The sequence below is a fragment of the Syzygium oleosum genome, unplaced genomic scaffold (genome assembly GCF_021117445.2).
Source record: "Syzygium oleosum isolate NSW1041296 unplaced genomic scaffold, Sole_v2.1 Sole_v2.10, whole genome shotgun sequence".
In the NCBI taxonomy this organism is placed as follows: Eukaryota; Viridiplantae; Streptophyta; class Magnoliopsida; order Myrtales; family Myrtaceae; genus Syzygium; species Syzygium oleosum.
Window position 1 is genome coordinate 3,118,988 of NW_026607494.1, and position 23,236 is coordinate 3,142,223.

The following is a 23,236-nucleotide window of genomic DNA, read 5'->3' on the forward strand; positions in this document are numbered from 1 at the left end:
AATGAATTTTATGCAATTTTGTCTTTTCACATTTCAATGTTTTGATTAAAAAGTAATTCAAATGAAGAATTACTGCTTATTTTCTTTGAGTCTAAAATATTAAATTCCTTTTGCAATCTAAGGACCTATTGTTGATTGTATCTTAGAAGCATATTGTTGATATAATTTTTTATTTTTCTAATTGCATCACTGTAATTAAATTTTACTTCAATTGAAGAATTAAGTGAATCCCAATAAATGGCTATATTACATCTAAGAAGGAAGAAGAAATAGATTGATGCGTACCTAATCCTCCGTCCATTGAACACGTATGAGATCAACTAGGATTCGAGAAATGTGAGCAATTTTGGGCCAATCCTCACCAGTTTGACACTGACATCTTTTGCTCAGATCACCACAATGTTCAATGCATAATTCTTTCAGGGCGGTGAGGGACCAAATTCCTTGCGGCATGGATGATAAATTGGGACATCGGATCAAGCAAATCAATCTAAGACGTTTATGATTAGGCAGCCATTCAGGTACAGTTGTCAAGGTCGAGCAATCGTAGATGGAAAAAGAATCCTAACTGCGGGCAGATTCATTAAGACATTGGAGCAGTAACTATCAATCGCCAAGGACTCTAGGGCGGTTAATTCCCTAAAAGGCACATATATTGGTTTCCTACAATTTCCAATTTCCAACTCCCGAAGGCGAGTTAGTAGGCAAGTACGTTCAAACAAAACTTAGAGATTTTCGCATCCATCAAGTCCCAAGAATTGCAAATTTTCCAGGTATTGTATTCCACTTTCTTGCAAACTCCTCTGCCTTGTTGTTACGTATAGAAATGTAAGGCTAACAAGCCTTTTCATATTTTTGGGTAAACTCTCTATCTCTGAGCAACCATCGAGGGATTAATGTAGCAAACTTTGTAGCTCACAAATGGTATCCGGAAGCTTCTTCAAACGCTTGTTCTCATGGAGATGTAACGACCTCAATTGCTTCAGGTTGCATATGGAACTTGGCAATTCCTCAAAACTAGCATACGTCAAATCTAGATATCGTAAATGGATACACTTGGAGATGCATGTTCTAGCAAACTCTCTAGTAATAACTCCATCATCAACTTTGAAGTGAAATTTAATTGCACACTGCCTCTTTGCAGTTGGCTTTCACAGAAATGGCGAGACTCCATCAAAATTTGAGATTCCCTCTAACGAAGTACTAGAGAACGAAATGTAGCGAACTCCTTTTGAAATCTCTGCAGTATCTAAGCCAACAATAGAGCAATCATCTTGTGCCACACTTGTTGCAAGAGAATGAATTACATCGCGCACTTTAAATACTAACATTGTCTCATATTCCTCAACTTCTTGGATCAAAGATCTCTTCCATAGTTCTTTGATGTACTCAACACCACCGTCTTCAAATTCTAATTTTTCCCTTATTGAACTAATGAATCCTAAAGCCATCCATAGCCTAGTTAAACTATGGCCAGAAATTACATATCCTTTGGGAAAAAATGAAAATGCAGCAAAACAATGTTTTAAGTGGGACGGTAAATGATCATAGCTAAGCTTAAGTGCAAGCAAAATGTCCATTTTTGATTTCACTAACTCCCATGTTTCGCTATCCCTTATATGTTTCCAATACCGTTCTTCGTCCTTTGTATAAAGTAGAGTCCCCAAAGTTTTCACAAGGAGAGGCACTCCTTGTGATTTTTCAACAATATCATTTCCAATCTCATGGAGTTCAGGATGAAGCTCCATTTCCATTTCGTTGAATGCCCATTTTTTGAACAAGGCCATAAAGTCTTCATGAGAAAGACCTTTTTAAATTATGCACTGTGTGGGCACCCATTGCAGAAGTAATTTCTGAACCGCGTGTTGTCACAATTATCTTACTTTCACTTGCTCCTTCATTGAGCAAATCTCTCAAAGCTTTCCATCTACTACGGTCACTGCTCCATAAGTCATCCAAGACAAGTAGAAATTTTTTGTCTTTGATGGTGTCTCGTAGAAATGTTTGCAATTGCTCAATATCGAAGTTACTCAAACTTTGACTAGTTGCATCTTTGATGATTCCTTCGATAGTTTTCTTTAAATCAAAGTCCTCAGGCACACGCACCTATAATCGCAACTCAAATTGCTCTTTCACACTGTCATCGTTATAGACTAATTTAGCCAAGGTTGTCTTTCCCAAACCTCCTATTCCAACAATGGGAATCGTGGAGAGGTTTTTGTCATCTACTTGTTGCAACATCTTAATTATCTTTTTTTTTTATCAATATCTATTCCGACGACATCCGACTTATTTACAAACGAGTAAGTCATCTCTCGTGATCGCGTATGTGACACACCATTGTCAGCCCTCCGCTCACTCAAGTGGAATTGATCTTTTTCAGTGGAAATGCTAGATAATGTCTTTCTAATTTCCTTAACTCTATGACTGAGTTTTTCACGGGGCATTAGTGGATTAGAGAGGAAAAGAAGCGGCCTACCTTCCCTTTGATGCCCCCATATCGACTGATCACCTTCTTCCTTAAGACTTCGCACTCAAGTTCATCAAGCACATCCTCTGCATCGTAAAATACATGTTGAAGCCGATCTAACCACACTTGCAGACGGTGGTTCTTCGCCTGCTGCTCCTCAGGATCTAACAACACTGCCTTAATGGCAGTCAATGTCTCTCTAGGCTCGTTGATCTGATTTTCAATGCTGTAAATTGCGACGGCTTCTTGGAACGCTGCTGATGCTATCTTCCCTAGCACGCCCTGTGCAACGCTGAAAAGGAGGGATTCAGCCATGCTGGGTGATGAGGAAATTGATTCTGGCTATTTGGTTTGATATGAAAAGAACAGACAATGTCTTCCTTTTGTGAGTTAGTTGCTATGATGATCACTTGCTTAAAATTGGACGAATGAGAGGTTCTTTCCTTACGAGTGGCTTGCAGGCTAAACAGAAATATGTTTCTTCCTTTTCTTTATCTTACTTTCTTGGGAATAATAAAGAATCGAGATTACTTCTAAGATCCAATAAGGTCTCCTCAATGTGTCTATTCTTTGCTTCTTATGTAATTTACGCATCTTTCACAAAAAATATTTTAAAAAAAATTATAGTATGCATCGTTTAAAATAATTAATCAATGGAAAGTACTTTTATAATCAATGACAAACTATACTTAAGCATTTTCGTTAGTGATGAAAATACCTTTTCATCAATTCAATTTTGTGAGCAATATAAGCGATCATTTTAATTAGGAGAATGTTTTCTAAATCGTTGATTTTCCACAAAATAAATGTACCCTCAATATATAAGTATTTTCTACCCATCGGCCCTTTACTTGTAGAGATGATCTAGAATAACGATAAGTTATGGAAAAAATAACCGATCAAACCGAAGGAAAAATTCAAGTTGGCATCTGAAGAAATCAATAAAAGGAGAGATGGAACAACACAGAAGAATCAAAGCATGACTCTGCCTCAACCATCTGAACCCAAAGGCTATCTCAGTTTCTGTCAGTTAATTTAAAGGAAGCCATTGGGAACTCCAAGACACTTCACTTTTCTTGCATGCCAATCAAGACAAACAAAGAAATGAAAGATGGCATATAGTGATGGTGTATGTATGAAGCAAAATGGAAGAAAGCGAGATACAGAGAAGACCTTGTACAGACCATGGGTTGTAATCTTTTCTGATGTGTTGGTTCTTCACTCTCAGAATTATTAACTAATAGAATCCAGTACCATAACAGATGCAAAGTACGATAACAATATTCCAATTTTGCCTTCTTTCTTGTGCGTCTCCTCTCTTTTTACATCTATCAAGGTGATATTCCAATTTGCCATCACTTTTTACTTTTGTTTTAAGATAATGTTTTTTTTTTTTATGACCGAGGATCCGCCCGTACGGCCCCACTGGCCGACAGCCAGACAGAACCAACAGCAACTATACCTCGGGGGGAGCTAGCCCAGGACCCCACCACCAGGGCCCCCCACTTAAGACGCTAGCGACCGGAGATTCGAACCCCTCTCCTCAGCGATGAGGAAGAGGAGCCAAACCAACGCAGCCACCTACCGGTGGGTTTTAAGATAATGTTTGGTCGTCTATCCGTAACTTAATATTAATCTCTCTCTCTCTCTCTCTCTCTCTAGGCAAATCTTGTTTTATTAGATCCGTAACTTAATATTAATCTCTCTCTCTCTCTCTCTCTCTCTCTCTCTCTCTCTCTCTCTCTCTCTCTCTCTCTCTCTCTCTCTCTAGGCAAATCTTGTTTTATTAGAACACTCTCTTATACCTAATCCACTTCTTCTTCCTTCTATAATTGTTTGTCAATCTGCTTTAAGAGATAACGACTTAGAATTATCGAAAGTGGGAGGAAAAACAAAAGTTGTGACCAGAAAAAAAAAAAAAAAAAGGAAGGTGACAGACTTAGACTCATATGTAGTCGTTGCTTAATTTTTCGATGTATCGAGGGATAAAAAGCCCTCAATCCTAAGGCCGACCTTCCTGAGTAACATTGGAGAGCAAACTAATTAGTATTGATGCATGTTAAATTTCTCTCTTTTCTTCTTGTGGATGATAGGGATTCAAGTAAGGTCCATGAGTCACGAATGTAAGCAAACAGTCTCTTCCACTTCCATCGGGTAAGACTGCAGTCATAAAGTGAAATTATGGAATGACAATTCAAAACGACATCTGAAAAATGATAATTATGTGAGGTTTAGATGTTGGTGTGAAGCAGCAGCAAGAAATATAATGTTTGCTTGGCTTAAAAAAAATTCAAAATTAACAGAGCAACATTAAGAGAGAAACGAGGGCAAGCTCTCAAGTCATTCATTATACATACAAGGCCTTCTTAATCAAGAGATGGATGGCAAAGTAAAATGGGAGAAGAATATTAAACATTTATCTGAAAATAATTTCATACAGATGAGATAAATGTCTGTTTATTTCTTCAAATAAGGGACAAGTTTACCATGGGAACCGCTGCATTCAAATGGTAAACACAAACATAAGCTATCCAGGACATTTCAGACCTTTTGAGGAGCATCAATTTTGAGCACTAGGGGAGAAACCGAAAGCAGTCGATCTTACTTTGAGACTGAATCTTGAATAGTCGTCGATCATAAGAGCCTTCCTATATAGAACAGAAGAGATCCTAATATTTCAACCCATTCTATCAAGAAGAGCAGTTCCATGTAAGCAATAAGAACCCTTATCCAGCTAGGAAAGATCGACCTTGGAGTTTATGAAAAACTGGCGATCTATGCCCGTGGCATCCAGTTGCAAGTGAGGAGAAAGCTCTTAACAACGCACTAGAATGGGAAAGAATGCGCGTGTGACACACCACATAGCATCTGCAAATTCTGCATTTGCAGCATGTGGGCACCTAACGATGTTACTCTCTATCTGCCAATGGGTATGCCAGGTTGTAGCTAGATAGGGCAAGAAATCACCAGCAGGGCCGAGTTATAGTCATCCAGAGAACAAATCATTCACAGAACAAGTAAAGCCATATTTGCTAATCTGAAGATCTCAAGACAAAATAAAAAAACTCATTTTGTTGTGAAAAAGAACAACTCCGATTCTTTTCTTCTTCCTTAGTGAGAAGAAAATATAGCTTGTTCACCCACCTTTTAAGAATAAAACTCCCAGGGCGACTTCTACTTTTAAAATGTTCACTTTTTGACAAGTTCACAAAACTCAATACTCTGTGTTTTATTTAAACCGAAACGTTGGAAGCCTTATTCATATATAGTGGTGAATCAGATATGATTTCTTTCCATAATTGTGAGACTAAAATAATATTCTTACAATTTTTTTAAGTTTGAAGGAAAAATCATAAGTAGAAGTATAACATAACTTTTTAGGACATCAGGTGCACCCAATAAGAGCGGTCCTTACATGGGACCAACCAAATACACGGGCTGAGGATGATTGCCCATTGGGTGTGCTCCACCTGGCACTCGATAATTTCTCCTAATTTTGTAAGACGTGGACAATGAACAGCATTTCAGATTGTGTTGTGTTTTCCTATCTCCTTGATCGCAGGAAATTTCCTTCAACAAGTTTTCGATTAGTGCATTACAAATATGAATATATTTTTGTTGACCAGTTATGGACGAAAACATGACTCGCAGATCTGGGGTCTCTCTCAAGTGAATTCAACTTAAAACTTAATGGATTCTCAAGGAAACATTTCTGGAATATGTGCTAAAATCACACATCACAATTCTTGTATGCTAAATGAAAAGCATTTTTGTGATCCGTTGACTCACAAACATGCAATTCATCTTCTTTAAGTTTCTAGGTGAAACACTTTGTATATGATCAAAAGCATAATCTACAGTGAGCATGTTTCTGTCGGGATTCTCAAAACGGTGGAGTTAAATAAACAAAGAGCAATTGCAGAACTAGCAATTCGCTCATATGTAATCTTGTCTTCTTTTTGTTCAAGGCGATATCTTCCATACCTCGTAGTGTTACTTGAAGCTACCCAGAAGCAGAAGATTGTGTGACATAATATCTTCCACTAGGAAATCTCCTAGGAAGCCTTGGAAGATAGCCGTCCCAGCTTGCTGAGCCAAACCGTCAATGATTGCTGGTAACAGGTGACCCATCAGACTACTCTCACTCTAATCATTCCTCTGATTAAATCCACGTCCTGGAAATGTACAATAAGGCACACCTGGATAGTAACCATGTCCCTGACTAAATGCTTGGGATCTTATGGTTGAGAATCCAAGATGCAGATTAGGATCTGGGAAATACATGCTCCAATGATTAAGGAATTCTGGCCCTGGCACGGTTGGGATAGGGATGCTATGGTCTGATGGCTCGGCATGAGAGCAATTCACTTGCTGCTGTAGCCAAGTGACAGGACTTGATGACAGCGCAAAAGCACAGAGAGAGTGCATATTGAGCTCTCACTCGACATTGGTAAGAAAAGCACATGCCTAGCTTCCCGCAGGCATTGCACACGAAAGCAACTTCCTGGTAGACTGGGGTTGGAGTCAAAGTAAGCATGTGTTTGGGGTCAATCCTGTGGCTCAGCTTCTGCGACATCTTCAACTGGAGGCAAAAGTAAGCCCCATCGGAGATCTCTAGCTTGCAGCCCAAACATAAGACTGCTCACGGTTCAGTGCTGCCGGATGTTGAGAAGCCTCAAGGGATGTTGGTGGCTGAAGTGTTATACGCTTTGATCGGTGTCAATCTCTCGCATTTTGCCTGTCCAAAAGTCTTTGCTCTTGCGAACAGGTAGTGATTCGCATGAGGCATCAGAGCAAATTGCAATGCATATATAAGCTTATGATCAATGATAAAAAAAGATATGAATACAGATTCTTATTTCTAATCCTTCTTTGTCCTGTTCAACATGTTTTTAGGTGCTACAAAAATAGTAATTCCACACGGACTTCATTTATGAAAATGCAAATGTATCGATAAAAGCAAATCTGCCAACATCAATTGAGAGGGACCTCGACGTGTCAAACACTCCACAATATCTATCGTTGTATGTTGATTGCGTTTCAAAAATACATTTGAAAATAAAGATCTACTTATTTCAGTTGACTTAAGGATCAACTTTGTTTCTTGTACTTGGCAGGCTCAACCAAGTTTTGATGTTGCTATCTGTCTCATGCTACTGGCATGCTATTTTACTAGGATAGCAATATCGGTAGAAACATAATATGTTTGAAGTTGCCGTCCCCCAAAGCCTTATCTTTTGATGGAATCATATCGTTGTGAGCAGAATAATACACCAAACTGAGCCCTCACAATGTTTATATACTGTCAAAAGAGAGAAATAATGGAGCAAAGGGATATGCTTTTCTGATTGTTCTCAAGTATTCGACTGAACAGAGAGGATGGTTGCAAATGAAGATGCAAAAAAAATAGCTCTGTTACAGTTAACATTTATTATTTTTTCCATGAAAGATCAACAAGATCCCATCATTTAATGTCTCTGTAGCATAAAAAAGCTCCAGATATACTTCAAACATGCATCCTCAACCTTCAGTGGTAGATAGAACTAAGAAATGCAGGACATATGAAGAGATCCTACTTTTAAACACACATGGATGATGGGAATGTTGGTGCTGTTCCTTTAGGTCCAGAGTGCGACTTGTTCTCTCAAAGCCAAGGCAAATCTTCAACCAAGAATAGTTTCGGCCTGTCATCTTTTCTCGGTAACTTCCTATTTTGTGTTTGGTGTTGGAGATTATCTATTATGAGAGTGACATCAGAGGTTGATGATTATTGAAATCACTGTCCCGTAACCAAGTCAAATCTTCGACTGAGAAAAGTTTCTCTGGAGAAGACCAGGACTTTGTCTCATTATTCAATCCCTAAAAGCACGTGCATCCCCAACTTTAGTAAGACAGCAGACAGCACGAACCGGAACCGGAATTATAGAACGGAACCAGCAGTTCCGGTTCGGCCCGGTTGAACCGCGGTAAAAATTAAAAAATAAATTATGAAATAAAAAATTAATGAATTATCAAATTATGAAATAATGAATTATTCAATATAAAATGTAATCAAAATGATTGTAATCAAATTTGGGGAAAAAAGAGTTTTCCACTTATCTGCAATTTTTTTTTTTGGGAACCGGGCTTGGCCCGGAGGCGGTTCCGGGCCGGTCCAAAATTGTTGGAACCGGAACCGGGCCTATAGGCCACGGGCCGGTTCCGGTTCCGAACCGCGGGCCCGGTCAACAGGCCGGTCCCGGGTTTGACCCGGGCCGAAACCGGCCCGTGGCCATGTGTAGACAGCATGACGACTTTATGATGCATTTGAAGATGCAAAGCAGAAAAGTTCCTTGACACTTTGTTTTATTTCTGCTGATCACTGACTGACATTTTGAGGAAGATTATGACTGTTCATAACAAAATCCTCAGTAGGGCCGGAGATCCTTGTAGGGTGTAGGAATTATGATCTATAAAAAGTTAAAAACCAAATGAAAAGAGGAGAGAGTTCATATGGTAGGGTGAAGCAATGTTTTCTTTTCCTATCTCCAATATTAGATTGGAGAAAAATACCTCATCGTGTTCCCAACTCTAAGATACTTGTCAACTGTGAAGCATGAACATGCCCAGATACTTTGCAATGTCCTCCTCAAGAATTGACAAGATCCATATACTTTTCTCAAGAGCACGACAATTGGTTGCGCTTATGGTGAATCTTCTCTCCAGCCGGCTTTTCTTCTCAGTCAATGCTTTTTTTTGTCTCTCTTTGGTAATTTCCTCTCAAATTCATTTGTGAAGCTCTGTTTTATTAGATTAATCAACGAAATACTATAGTCAAGGAAAGGATGCTGCAAAATCTTGTTCTCTAGAACAAGTTTGGAGTATTATTCAAGGCTTGACCGTTCTGTACGATAATTCAAGATTTTCTTATGAGAATTTTCTGCAGTGCTTGATAGGCATAGGAAACAAATCAATGGAACTTCAGAGCAGCAGTTAATGTTAGCGATATTATGATATCTATTTGATTCTGCATATCTCTTGGGATTATGCATATATCTCTTTCGATGGTGCATATCCTTGATTGATTTAGATTTGATATTATGTTTATCCTGTTACCTTAATTAGTTATCTAATAAGCTTATAAATAAGCTCTCCATGTACTCTTTTATAGATCGTCGAATATACAGAAATTCTTGTCTTCCGCTTTAGTTTTAACTGTTAACTTCGTATTGTTTACCATTGAACCCAAATTTTCTATCTCCTAAATTTTGCCAACCTCCGCAAATCCAGACTTGTTAATACGGCACAGAAGGAATCTGGCTAAAGACTATGTCCCTTCTTTCAGATGAACAAGAAAAACATGAATTGAGAAAATAATAAACACAGTTGACCGATGAATATGCAGCATAATTGATCGGCTCTCCTAACGAATCCAAAGTAGATAGGATCAGAGTTGGAGACGTCCTCTTATGTCGTTGCTTGTTTTACTCCAGGTTGCCAACAATTTTACCGTTGCCAATGGCATAATCAGATCATATCAGTTTGAACTGTTTGTGATCATCTATGAACATCCAGGTTTGACAGGGTTGTGCATACCTTATTTCCTCACCGAGAAAAATTCACTTCGACTCTATGAGTTGATGGACAACCGCTAAAATCTTAGCACTTAAGAATAGAACATGCGTTATTGTATTGAACCATTTCATTCTTACATGTCTTTCCATCTAATCCTGAGTCAACCTTCCATGTCTCCAAGTCAACTCGTTACCTTCCAAGCGGGAGCTAATTGCCATATTAAACTGACCAAACAGGTTAGACCGTAGACCGAGTTAGCAAAGAGTGACTTTGCTACCACTCCATTTTGGGTTTATAGAGTGATAGCAACTTGACAGGGTCGCTCTACAGAAATACAAACAAAAATATACAAATGACTAATCAAGGTTTGAATAATCCAAGTGTCTTATCTGTGCAGGAGAAAGTTCCGAGAGGAAAATATAATTAAAATGCAGAGGAGTTGAACAGAGCTTGGCACCGGGAAGGTCCTTCCATTCTTATCTAGCTTGTTTGTTGACATCAACCATGAAAAGAACTGTTCTAAGTCCTCTTCAAATCATTTATTGACGTTACCATTTCAATAGAGGACACCATGTAACTTTCTTCGGAATACTACTGGTCATCCCTCACCCAAGTTTTCTTGACTTCACCGCTTTAAATATCTCAAGAGACTTCATCGGCCATGTAAAATCTCCCACTCTTCAAAATTGCTTCCTCAATCTGCAACTCTAAACCCTTTCTTCGACTTCTTTTTCTTCTTTTCATCGAAGAATGTACATTACTCCTTCGGTCATGTCGCTATTGCTAGTAGTTACCATCTTGGCATGTGCTTTTGATCGAGCAACATGCTTGAAATTCAGTTACCCCACCTTTAAAGAAGCAGATGAGAACCATTTCATCAAGGAAAAATCCTATATAGTTCTCAATGCCCTCCAAGTGACTGCAGATGTAAGTGGAGCTCCCATCTCAAACTTGTCCGGCCGCATATTTTACAAAGACCCATTCAAGCTGTGGAAGAAAAAGGGAGTCACCGCATCTTTTAATTCCACTTTTGTGCTCAAAATAACTCCACAGACTGTTCCGGGTGGTGAAGGTCTTGCCTTCCTTATAACCGGAAAAACGGGTCTTCCAGACAACAGTGACGGAAGATGGCTTGGTATCGTCAACTCGAGCACAGACGGAGACTCTCAGAACCAGGTTGTAGCCATAGAATTCGACAGCCGGAAGAGCTATGCAGAAGATGGTGATGATAACCACGTGGGATTGGACGTGAATGGTATTTTCTCAATCAAACAAGAGCCTCTGGCTAATTACGGCGTCAATCTTTCAGCAGCTATCAATATAACAGCCAGAGTGGAATATGACGGGAAGAATATCTCGTTGTTCGTCCCCCTGAGCAATGAAACAGGAGACAACATGAAGAATCCAGTTATTTCTTACACTATCGATCTTTCCGAGTATCTCCCACAGGATGTGTACCTAGGATTCTCCGCTTCAACAAGCAACTACACAGAGTTGAACTGCATAAGGTCTTGGTTCTTTGAGGGTTCAAAGTTAGACGAAGATCCTAAACTGTTGTGGGTTTGGATTTCAGTTCCAACTGTACTTGTGTTGTGTGCTCTAATTTATCTCCTGTATAGGATAAGAACAGGCAAAAAGGGTCTAGTGGAAGACACTTACCCGACAATAGAAGACCAGATCAAGGGCTCATCCACGGCTCCACGGAAGTTCTGGTTCAAGGATCTCAAGAAAGCAACAGGCAACTTCAAGAACAAGCTCGGACAGGGGGGCTTTGGAACGGTTTATAAAGGGTGCATAATGGATAAAGAGGTAGCCGTCAAAAGGGTTTCTCAGGATTCACGTCAAGGCAAGCAAGAATTCCTAGCCGAAATCACGACCATCGGCAGCCTCCATCACCGGAATCTAGTGAAATTGATTGGATGGTGCTACGAGCGCCGCGAGCTCCTCCTTGTGTACGAATACATGCCGAATAGTAGCCTAGACAAGTACATATACTGCCATGAGAAGTTAATAGCCAGTGGACCAACCCTGAATTGGCAGAGAAGGTACAACATTATATCTGGAGTAGCTAAAGCACTTGATTATCTCCATAATGGGTGCGAGAAGAGGGTGCTTCACCGGGACATCAAAGCGAGCAACATCATGTTGGATTTGGAGTTCAATGCTCGGCTCGGGGACTTCGGGTTGGCGCGCACCATCCAACAGACTGAACAGACACACCACTCAACCAAAGAAATTGCCGGAACCTGGGGTTACATGGCTCCCGAAAGCTTTCTTACAGGAAGGGCAACCGTGGAAACAGACATTTATGCATTTGGCGTCCTCATGCTTCAAGTTTTCTGTGGAAGAAAACCAGGCGATCAGAATGAGGAAACCAGTATTGTGTCCTGGGTATGGGAATTGCATAGGAGGGTAAGGATCTTAAGTGCAGCGGATTCCAGGATGAGTGGAGAATTTGGAGACAGAGAAATGGAGGACATGCTTGTCCTGGGGTTGGCCTGTTGCCACCCGAATCCGTACTGCAGGCCCTCCATGAGAATCGTATTGCAGGTGATGACTGGGGAAGTAGCTCCGCCAATTGTGCCGCTGGAAAGGCCAGCTTTCATCTGGCCATCAATGCCTCCATCTTTTAGAGAGGACTTAGATTGCTCCAATGCCGAAGGCCAAATAACTCTCATAACAGAACTTTGCGGGAGATAATTGTGCAAAGCGGCAGAATCTGCAAACCTATGCTTTTCATCAGCTCCTATTTGCCATTTTAGTGCCTGAATGTGAACAATCTTATAGTACATTCAAGATATTTGCATACTAGAGGTTCTTGTTTTTTTTTTTCCTGATATGACCGAGGAGGAACCTGCGCCATCTTTGCTTATGCTGGTTGCAGCGGGTAAACTCCCCACGTGTACACTAAAGTTAGTTTTCTTTTAATAAAAATAGTACGTCCTGTTCAAGCCAAAAAGGACACAAAGCATTTTGTGTTTTTAGAAGGAATGACAGCAAGTCTACTGATATGATTACTTCAATGTGGACTTCAGTGTGATAAGGCGCTGAGTGCAAACACTGAAACCGAGCTATTACATTATAACACTGCTACCCACTGTTTCCACCCTCTACAATCTGCTGCTTAGTGGACATAACAGCCAACCAATAGAATATCCATTGACAAGGTGAGTGGCCGACGCTTGCATTGTGTAAGTACCATAACAGGTTCTGAGCTCGGGGAAAAACCAAAAGAATGGCCTCCTTTTCCATAGGCTATTTGATAATAAATGCAGAAAACAACAGTCATTGCCATGAGCAATTTGGCAAAGCAAAATACTATTACCAGCGACAAGAAAAGTTGCTCCAACCGTTGCTCTAGATTCAAAGGAATAAGGATCTTTGGTTGTTCAGCCGAATTCCTGGTTTCACTGATAAAATTCTATAAACTGAGAGACAGGATTAAGCAGTAGTTTCTATTTCTCACTCCACACGCAATTCCACGACTGATGAGACAGAGAAATACAAGCTTGACAGTATCGTCAGTTTCTGAGCATCTTCCGTGCGAAAACAGAAACAGATGGAGATTTTCTCTTTTCTTCTTTAGACTTGCAAAAGTTTTCATTGATTTCCACCGGCTATCCCAATAACAATATTCTCCCGTTGAACACACAGTATCTCCAGTTAAAGCAATTGCATTCAGGGCCTTTCCTGATTTTCACCGGGTAAGTAAGCATCCCTCCATTTGAATTCTCCGAAACTTCTACTCTTTACTGCACACTAGAAGGGAGACAGCTAAAAGATGAGCAGAACGGAGAGAACACAACAGGCCCGCATCTGACTGACGCATCTTTTTCATTGCCGTAGTTCAAGACTGAGACACCAATACAAAAACAACAGACAGATAAACAAATGAACACTCGTCCCAAGCATGATGAGCAAAAGCAGGCACTATATTGAAAAGAACACATGCAACTATAACATTTCTCTGTTTTCTTTGTATCCCAGTCAAGTGATGTCCAGGCTAAGCAAATCGAATCATCCTCCTCAATACCACCTAACATCTACGTCAAAAAAGAAGACTTAAAATGAACTTTCCGCTTGATTTAGACCCAAAAGATTACAGTTAACTTAAATTAAACCTCAAACCTCACGTTTTTTAAGGGCAGAATCACAGGTTTCTTGCTAGCTCTATTAACCCCCTAGAGTGTTTGTATCTAGAGGTAACGATGCCACAGGTCTTTGAACCATTTCTCATTGTTCAATGTAGTGCCTGAACTTTCTTTTCCAATGTAAACATTACACTTTTCAAGATCAATGCACTGTCATCCTTCCGTTAAGTAGACAACTGATAATTATTGATATGGCAATAAATGTCGTTAATTGACTTTTAGGTGTCCAAATTTACATCTGATGTGTCCAATCGACTGGTCCAAATACTCTCATCTCCTCCACTGAAGGGCCCGCAAGAAGTACATCAAAATTATTTTTTCCTTCTTTTCCTTTCTTTCTCTTCTTTTCCTCGATTCCTCCATCCTTCCCACTTCCCCGCAGTACTCCACCATCACCATCTGCACTTGCACAAATCTTTCACCACACATCATCCCACCGTGAATGCTTGTGCTCCATCGCCTCACCATCCTCACCGCCATAGTCGACCCACCATCCACCACCACCGTCTCACAGCGCGGGCTTGATCTGAGGTGCGCAGCCTCGAACTTGAGTTGGCTGTCTCGGATTGAGGCTGCGCTGCCTCCGATCTAAGGCCTCGTGTCTCAAACCAGGGGCAATGGACACGTGGCATGATGGACAACGCGGCATGGTGGTGATAGATGGCGGGGCAACCACGGCAGCAAGTGTGGTGATGGAGGACCCCGACATTGCATGAAGAAGAAGAAGAAGAAGAAGAAGAAGAAGAAGAAGAAGAAGAAGAAAGGAAAAGAAAGGTATATTCTGCTGATTTGGATAAAAAAACATGGGGCAGTTTATATGATTTCTTGGATCCCTTCATTGCTGATATGGACTGCCACATTAGCAAAAAAGTGCATGACTTGGAACTAGAGTTAACAGAAGGAGCACAATTCTGAAAAGTTCGTGGACTATATTGAACAAAGAAAAAAAAATCAGAACCGCATTGAACAGTGGGTAAAAGTTCAGAGATTTGTGGCGTCATTACCCCTTGTATCTATATTGAAAGCCATAGAAGATTATGAAACACGAACTATTTCTCTCCTTAGTCTTACCACTAAACCTCATATGTTCCGGGAAACACTAACTGAATGGCCTATATCCAACCATAAATAACATATAAGATGAAATCACAAATAAACTTTTAACTTCCAGACCTACTATCACAGGGATTAAACTATACAACTACCATGCTGCAAGATTATCCTCACCAAAGATATGGTGAACCATCACAGCTTCAGTCAGGACTGCAGATGATAGTCCAGAGTATAGGCACGAATATCGGAAGGGCTTGATCCAGGCCTGCCATAATACATCGAACTGGTTTTAAAAACTTCCCACACGTGAAGATAATAAGATACCAAAAATACCTCACATAGTGCTTAGAACTGAAAGCAGTTGCATTAAGGCAAATACCTTTTATTAATGGTACCGTAGTGGAACCTTGGCCTTCCATTCTTAACATCTTGAATGTACTGCAATCAAGTATATGTGTCTTCATTATATTAAAACCACCAGAGATCATCCAATCATAGGATATACATCGTAGCATCATAGCTAACACTTTTACCAATTTCAAGGTGACCAAGATGGATGAAAATGCCAGGGAATCAAAAGGTATATCATCAAGGGCAAAGAGCTGGCAATCTGATGATTCCGGACCAGGTGAGAAGTGAGGATTCCGCAGCTTAGCTAAGAAAATTACATAGGTCTGCCGACACAAAAGAGCATATGCTTCAAAGTCTGTAGGCAACACACACGATAAATAAGGGAGATAGATGGAGATATTGATTTTCCTCACTTGACCAATACGAGGTATGTCCAGCTGAGCAAAAGGTGAAAGAACCTCCACTTCTGCACATGCTTCTTCCCAAGTTTCTCTGATCGCCCCTTCCGCAGCTGACTCCCCAATTTCCATGTAACCAGCAGGAAGAGTCCTATTCCACATTATGTGCGAATAGGAGTTAAGAATGAAGATCAGTACTATGTGAACAATTTGTTTCCTTAAATGCCTTAACTCTTAGCAAAGACATTTTCTTTTCCCTCGGCAGAAGATGATTAAAAGGCAAAGCTTCAACGACCCAAACTCATTTATATGAATACACACCATAGACCGTTGGAAGGTTCGATGTTCCTCTTGCATAGTAGGACCTTGTTATCATGCTCAATGAGGCAACCTACAACCTAAAATATCAGTTTCCAGAAGTTAACAACCAGTCTTAATTGTGCCAAATACAAGAATAGCATCTCTATGTTGTACTGAGCGAAAGGTTAAATGTACATAGGATTCTACTTTAAACTTCTAATTTCTTCAAGAGTAAGACTCAGAAAATATTTGGAACAGAAAAGAATTGCTTAGTTTAAGCACATGAGATATATAGTACAATCAAATTTTCAAGTAAAACAAACAGGACATCTCTCTACCATCTTTGGATTCTGGTAAGCAATTTTCCCGCAGAGAGTGCAAATGGCTCTCATCTTCTCCTCTCCATCAGGTATTTCATGCTTCGTCGGTCCACCACACCATTGACAAAAATTTATCTTTTTTACAATTCCCTGCACTCAAATGCGTAAGCAAAAGCAGGTTAATGACGGGTCTGAAAGGCAATCAACACATCTCCATTCGTTCTCTCTCTTCATCTTCTCGAAGAACCAAGAAAGAGAGATAGTTTAGAAGTTAGATTGAAAGAACTATCATTCTGCCCCATCCAACCGGGGGATAAACTGAAATATCAGTCGGTCAAGGACTGACTAAATTTCAATTTTTGCAAAAAACCTATGAATATTTCTGATTAAAACTTACGTTTTTCCTTTCCAACTAGTATCACTTCTGCCCATCCCATGACCGAATGCCATGATGGAGTACATTCTAGAGAAATAATAACAAGAGATCAAGAACTTCAAATATTAAACGTGTAAATGTAGGTAAGTTTTGAACATAAATCTCCACATTCTAGTTTCTCTCCTCAACAGTATCTGCCCACGCCGTAAGCTGATACTTGCAGCATCCCCGCAGGCAATTCATGAAATTTCCATCAGTGTCTGATGTACACACTGACAACTAGAAGCCAAATCATCTAATTTGTTGCCAAAAAAAAAAAAGGGATTACGATTCCATTATATTGACAATTTAAAAAATAAAAAAAAAAACTGTTCATACTATACCATGAGCATAATATAGTCGATGGCCATCGGGTTTAAGGTTTAGCTACAAGAGTAATACTCGATGATACAGCTAAAGACTGAAATGGGCAATGCACTCGGACCTCGCCCCATGATCACACGATTACCAAAGCCTCCGAACCTTTTCCGCAATCAAATTTGCCATCCCTAACCATTCCCAAATCAATAGAGACGGGCATCAGCGCTCGGAACACCCACCCGCGAACGCCGGCGCGCACATCACGCGGCCGCGCATCACAAATAAACCGACCGAACAAGACCCAACCGAGGAACACGACTTACGGATGTCTGGACGGCAGCGGGCGTCGCGAAGCGAGCCGTGTCCGAGCTCGACCCGGACCGAGCGGCGGCGTGCGCGCGAACCGTCCTCCCGGAAGAACAGCAATGCCTCCTCCTCCTCCGGTGAGCCGCCGCCGCCGCAGGGGAGGAGAGCGCGGGGGACCGGAGCGGCGGATGCGAGCCGCCTCGCCGCCTTCGGAGAGGAGGGGAGGAGGAGGAGGGGAGGCTGGAGAGAGAGAGGGCGGAGAAGCCGTGGGAGGAGGAGGAGCAGGGCCTCCTCCAAGGACCCAGGGCCTGCATCGCCGCCTTGAGCAGCATCGGGAGGAAGCTATTCCAGACGATCTTCGACTTTGCTTCGACCGGACGAACTTCGATTTCTTCCGATGATATATAGTGCTATGGCACCACCAATTAAGCGCTGCGTCAGCATCGATTTTATAAGCCAAAAATTATCGTTAAACCATAGTTTAAATTACCCGTCATCAGATAAATTTTCCTTTCTCGAGATTCGGCACATGGAAATGTATGTATCGTCCGAGACATGTGTATATATACACACACAAGGATTTTATCGATTTGGTGATCTCATTCGCACGGCACTCGTAAAACAAGTAAGAACCGTTTGTTTTTTCAAAGCATCGATTGCTTGTACACAAGAAGAATAGGGGGATTATTGTGCGCATGGCAATTCCCTCGTCGCCGTGGATTTATTCCAACACATGTGACTGCCACGTCGGATCTCTAGAGGCACCATTTGGACAGAAAGCTAGTTTTTTAGAGAGTGTTAGTCGCAGACCTTGTGCCCCAAATTGGCTTCACTAAGCACACAAACTGTTGAAGAGAGGGCTTCTGAAATTCAAACGCCCGGTCGGTTACACCGGCCGGACATCATATGGCCGGGCTTGATCTTTCTATCGGCACACGGTTACTTTCTCGGGAGCTGATGTGATCCTCAATCGCATTTTTAGACCAACCTGTGAGTTGCCCCCCCTCCAGATTGCCCGGACCGGTTCTTGTCGACCGATCCAGCACTGGAGATTCCGTACACGCGCTGACCAAAGCCCGGGTTCTTGTCCACTCGAGACATGTCGGAAAACTCGTTAGATTCATGAAACGTTATAATTCACCAATCTCTGCTAGAGACAGTTATGACCCATTAGTCCTATTTTTATGCTAGATCCTAGGCAATAAAGAATGAGAACGAAAAGCTAATTAGTTCCTAATGTCTGCGAAAAAATAGTACATGTAAATCAAAGCAACTGATGGTGATGCATCAAAAATACCAAAGCCTCGACTACCACTGGTTGCTGATTGCAGAATACACAAGTGACGGCATCGAAACTGGGCAGCACCGACACCTCTAATTGACGGATCTATGCAATGATAACCATAAAGACGAATGAGGACTGACATATTTTGTGCATTTGTCAGCACGTAACGCCTGTTCCTCACGTCTATCACGGATTCTAACACTTCCAGGGTCCGGAATCTGAAGAACCATCTGATGCATCCTCAGTTTACAGCCAGCTTATCACTTAAAGACTGATATGCTGCACTACAAAGCTTGAACTTCTCCTCAGCAATAGCCTGACCAATCACTTCACATCAGCAAAGCAGGGGATAAAAGCAAAATTTAACGAATTGAATGGTATTTTTTACAGCCAATAGATTTTATATACTAGATATCCAGAATAGGAAGGATTAGAAAGTCCCCAACCAAAAAGTTAAATTATTAGGTGGAGCTAGAGTCTAGACTACATGAATATGAGAGTCGGAAGAAACTCGTGGACAAGCAATGTGGGATATACTAATGAAGCAAAACGGATTGAATTGACGATCGGGAAATAAGACAGACCATAACCACACTTGAAAAAATATTTTTAAATGGACTTGAAAAATTGAGACTTGGCTATGATATCTTGTTAAAAAGTTCGACCCAAAATTTTAAGCTAAAAAGTGGAGGAGGTTCCAAGTCTACAGGCCGAAACGAACCTCGTAAACTAATGATATTTTTACAGTAGCAAGCAACTACCAAGGCCTTCCATAATATACCTTTCTTAAAAGTCTAAATGATACTACAAAGGTCTTAGCAGGTCAGTTCTCCAAGTGTTTCACTAAAACCACATAAATGGATGCCACATGATCACCCTCTGTCGTATACTCCTAATTGAAACATTTTCTGAAATTAAGTTTGGAAATCTCAATTCACCTTGGAAGAGCCGTGGTGACGATCAGGATGCCATTTCAATGCACAAGCTCGATATCTGGAATTGTCAGCAAAGGGTCAAATTCAGAGACATGGTGAACACACTCCAACATGCTCAGATCTTGAAACCAGAGAAAGTAAATCATTAGAAAGAAACGGATCTTAGTGAAGACTCACGCATTCTTGACATCTTCAAGCTTTAAAGGACCCGAGGCACTCAACCCAAGGGCCATTCTATCCGAAGATTCTGCCTCTGAATTCCCAGAGTCTGATGAGGTTTCGTATTCATCATAGCTGGAAAATCTCCACTTCCCATAACTTCCATAACTATTCGAGAAGCGCGATGTGCTTCCCCACCAGTGGGGATTCTCATCATTAATAAAGGACCAGAAGTAGAATCTATTCCCACCAAAGGCAGACTTAAACATTGTATCAACATCATCATCTTCTTTACAGAATTGGAAACCTCCTAAAAGGAGTACAACAGCCCATCATAAATTAGAAATCTATTATCTACAAGATTGAAAGCTGTTTATATATGAAGTTGACAAGTGTATACCATCTTATCTAAAAGATGCATGAAGATTTTCCAAAGAGTATAAGATATTGACTTACAAATGGAACAAAGTAGGAAAATTGACTGAAATTTCTTTGTCCAAAACTTCTAAAACTTAGAAACTAGTAGTAAGAACAAAGATCGAGCAACCTATGAATACGACACCACGAAAGATTATTAACAAACAGTTGGACAGTGAGATACCCAACAGCCTTTGGCTATCAACATGCAACTTTAAATCCAACTTATGATATCCCAAGAACTGTGCACAGGACGCTTCAACTATTCAGATTGTTTATTCATCCGAACACTCACTTCGGTAACGTTATAAAGACAAAAAGGCCCCTGAATAAGGATTATTTTCATCACATGTGCTACTGCTACATATCAAATCTATGTATAGAGAAAAAGCAGACATCATTCACTGTATGCAGAAATATTGTGCTTTCTTACCTCTACCCTGATGTTGAGGTCCGTTTTTTCTGCTCCGATCGCTCCTCGGTCGCCTAGTCCAGTAATGCTTAAACCATGAGGAGCCTCTACCTAAGAACGGGTCATCTTCATCAGCCTCATTTTGCCACCTCTGAAGACAACCAAATGAAGACCCTCATGTTAAATTACTTAATGTTAGAAAGAACCATTTAGCGAATGATTGAGGAGATTCAGCTGAACTCAAATGCATGTTCAGTAAATCAGAAGATAAATTATGGCGAGTACTGCTCCAACAAGTTCCCATCTGCTTAATCGTGCATGTATCAGGAGAACTTTCGGAAACATACTTCTAACTTATACGGCTAAATAAAGTTAAAATAGAGGAAAATTGCTTGGGCAAGTTTTGTTCCTATAAGTTCCCATATGCTTACACATGTAAAAGGAGCAGCTTTTGAAACATACTTCCGACTTAGCCGGCTAATAAATATTAGAAAAGAATAAGCAAATTTCTTGTTCAGTATTTTCTACCACATGCAAAGTTTTGACTTTATATATAGGTCTCTCACATGCAAAAGTTCATGATCTACATAACATGGAAGAGCTCTCGCTACGTAGCTCTGACTGATTTGACAGTACTAAAACATAAATTACCAGAGGCAAAGGAACATCTAAGGCCTATCATACAAATGTAAACATAGGAATAAGATCATAATAAAAACGAAGCGAAACGAAAAACTCATATGAGCTGATAACATCTAAAGACGGCAGGCAAATCCTAAGCTTCTCATTAACAAAGTCAAACTTCACATCGCAAAGATTTTCATTCCACTACTCACAAGAATTGCATCCCAAACAAAAGGGACAAACATAACAACAAAGAGGTACAAAAAGGGGAAAAACCAAGTGCAGGATTTCTATCAAGACCTAGCATAATGTTCTGCTTTCAAAGGTCAGAGACCAAATGAATCAGGTGAAAAAGGCAAGTCTTTAATCATCCTAGGCAAAGATTGACAAAGAAGTTCAAAAATGAAAGTGGAAACAAATTGCCCACCATGCAGAACAGCTTGACAAATTACTAGATACTCATAAAGAACAACTGTCACAAACCTGGAACATGAAGTCAGCGTAAGCATCTACATTCCTTAACAATGTTTGCTTTGCATGCAATCTTCGAAACCTTCTTGAATATTGGTTAGATCCCTGCACATATAATTGAAGTCAATCGTTTGGTTTAAGTTCAAGCATAACGGTGTTACTAGGAAGAAACTCTAATCATGACTAAAAGGTCATCTAAATTGGCAAGAAGCAAACTGAGAAACTTAGCAACTAAGCCCCAGCAAGGAACAGAATGACCAAATAACCTATTAGCCCATAAAACAAGGAACGGAGTGACCAAAAGTCTTCTTAAACTAACGTCATACAGAATCACACAAAAGAACTAGCAAGATCCTCTCGTATTCCCTCACTTTACTAACAAACCTTTCATGAAACATAATTCAACCAACCTGTCTCAAATTCTATCAAATTAACAACTTTTACCCTCAGCCAATGGACACCCATTTGACGTAGTCTCGAAAAGTGGGGAAAAAATGGTTCTTTCATCCAACAATGGCAGATAAAAGTATTAGAACCCCAGGAATTGTTGTGGACAGCATCCTAAACAAATTCAGGAAAACCAAATGAAATCCCATGAAACCAATTCCAGCTGAAAATTTCCTAAAATCACGTCCAGCTTAAAGATGGACGCTTTTAATTACATTTCCCCAATAACCCAAACATCCACTCTGCTCCAAGATCGCATCACAACCAAAACCCCCCACCAAACAAAGAGCCACAGCTTCATCCCAATCTCTCTGCTCTCGTCATTTCCAGTGCAATCAGGAAGACCCAACAGGGTAATATGCAAGAACATGAGCAGGAACCGCGAAAAGAGAAAAAGAAATAATCATTGGAAATGGGGAGAAACTCACGGGTTCCCAAAGAGGGCGTCTTCTACGTTCGAGGAAAGGGGTCGAATGAAAGAAGGCGGCTCGGAGATGGTGGCAAGGCGACTGAGCGTCGATCAGAGCGGCTGCTCTTACGGCGGTATTCATTTAGGCCGAGATCAATCGATCAAGCATTCAAAGACGACACGCGCTGCGTGAGAGAGCGAGAGAGAGAGAGAGAGAGGCGGAGTCCCCTGAAGCTGCGGCCACTGAGCGAGCGGCGGGATAGCTTCGTGTTTTGTGAGTCGACGGCGGGTCAGGTGACTCGCTGCGGCGGCGCTTCAGCCCGAGAGCTTGTGAAGAACGGAGGAAAAAGAAAAACATAATTGGCAAAAGACTTCTTCTTTTTTTAATTTTTTAGGCTCCGTTTGATTCGCAAAAAATAATTAATTTAAAATTAATGA

General features: G+C 40.7%; 3 protein-coding genes and 2 pseudogenes across 6 annotated transcripts; 1 reads left to right on the plus strand and 4 right to left on the minus strand.

Moving 5' to 3' along the window:
• Nucleotides 1–285: 285 nt before the first annotated feature.
• LOC115678687 (putative disease resistance protein RGA4) lies at nt 286–1,754 on the minus strand (annotated as a pseudogene).
• Nucleotides 1,755–1,794: 40 nt separating this feature from the next.
• Nucleotides 1,795–2,785, minus strand: LOC115678691 (disease resistance protein RGA2-like; annotated as a pseudogene).
• Nucleotides 2,786–10,499: 7,714 nt separating this feature from the next.
• On the plus strand, nt 10,500–13,011 carry LOC115678688 (probable L-type lectin-domain containing receptor kinase S.5). Its single transcript, XM_030602096.2, has one exon. The coding sequence runs from the start codon at nt 10,775–10,777 to the stop codon at nt 12,722–12,724; it is 1,950 nt and encodes a 649-aa protein (XP_030457956.2). The 5' UTR covers nt 10,500–10,774; the 3' UTR covers nt 12,725–13,011.
• A 353-nt stretch (nt 13,012–13,364) lies between these two features.
• LOC115678690 (nudix hydrolase 23, chloroplastic) lies at nt 13,365–18,038 on the minus strand. Of its 4 annotated transcripts, none has more exons than XM_030602102.2 (8): nt 17,657–18,038; nt 16,616–16,747; nt 16,299–16,375; nt 15,993–16,128; nt 15,762–15,902; nt 15,608–15,666; nt 15,403–15,493; nt 13,365–13,776 (listed from the first exon to the last, which is right to left on the minus strand). In XM_030602102.2, exons 1-7 carry the CDS (start codon nt 17,969–17,971, stop codon nt 15,433–15,435), a joined length of 921 nt encoding a protein of 306 aa, XP_030457962.1. In that variant the 5' UTR covers nt 17,972–18,038; the 3' UTR covers nt 13,365–13,776; nt 15,403–15,432. The 4 variants fall into 4 exon arrangements, with proteins under 4 accessions (XP_030457962.1, XP_030457959.1, XP_030457958.1 ...); XM_030602099.2 differs by having other exon boundaries at nt 13,365–13,783; XM_030602098.2 differs by having other exon boundaries at nt 13,365–13,877.
• Nucleotides 18,039–18,739: 701 nt separating this feature from the next.
• LOC115678542 (uncharacterized) lies at nt 18,740–23,129 on the minus strand. Its single transcript, XM_030601936.2, has 6 exons — nt 22,818–23,129; nt 21,955–22,047; nt 20,869–20,998; nt 20,037–20,328; nt 19,863–19,917; nt 18,740–19,240 (listed from the first exon to the last, which is right to left on the minus strand). Exons 1-6 carry the CDS (start codon nt 22,938–22,940, stop codon nt 19,166–19,168), a joined length of 768 nt encoding a protein of 255 aa, XP_030457796.1. The 5' UTR covers nt 22,941–23,129; the 3' UTR covers nt 18,740–19,165.
• Between the last annotated feature and the right edge of the window lie 107 nt (nt 23,130–23,236).

Excerpts from the sequence above, each read along its gene's own strand:
- LOC115678688 (XM_030602096.2), top strand. The coding sequence starts at position 10,775 with ATGTACATTACTCCTTCGGTCATGTCGCTATTGCTAGTAGTTACCATC.
- LOC115678690 (XM_030602102.2), bottom strand. The coding sequence starts at position 17,971 with ATGCTGCTCAAGGCGGCGATGCAGGCCCTGGGTCCTTGGAGGAGGCCC. Across the intron at positions 16,748-17,656 it reads CCGCTGCCGTCCAGACATCC|GGAATTGTAAAAAAGATAAA; the intron begins GTAAGTCGTGTT and ends ATTTGAGTGCAG. Across the intron at positions 15,667-15,761 it reads TCTTGGTCACCTTGAAATTG|TACATTCAAGATGTTAAGAA; the intron begins GTAAAAGTGTTA and ends ACTTGATTGCAG.
- LOC115678542 (XM_030601936.2), bottom strand. The coding sequence starts at position 22,940 with ATGAATACCGCCGTAAGAGCAGCCGCTCTGATCGACGCTCAGTCGCCT. Across the intron at positions 22,048-22,817 it reads GACGCCCTCTTTGGGAACCC|GGATCTAACCAATATTCAAG; the intron begins GTGAGTTTCTCC and ends TTATATGTGCAG. Across the intron at positions 20,329-20,868 it reads ACCTCAACATCAGGGTAGAG|GAGGTTTCCAATTCTGTAAA; the intron begins GTAAGAAAGCAC and ends TACTCCTTTTAG.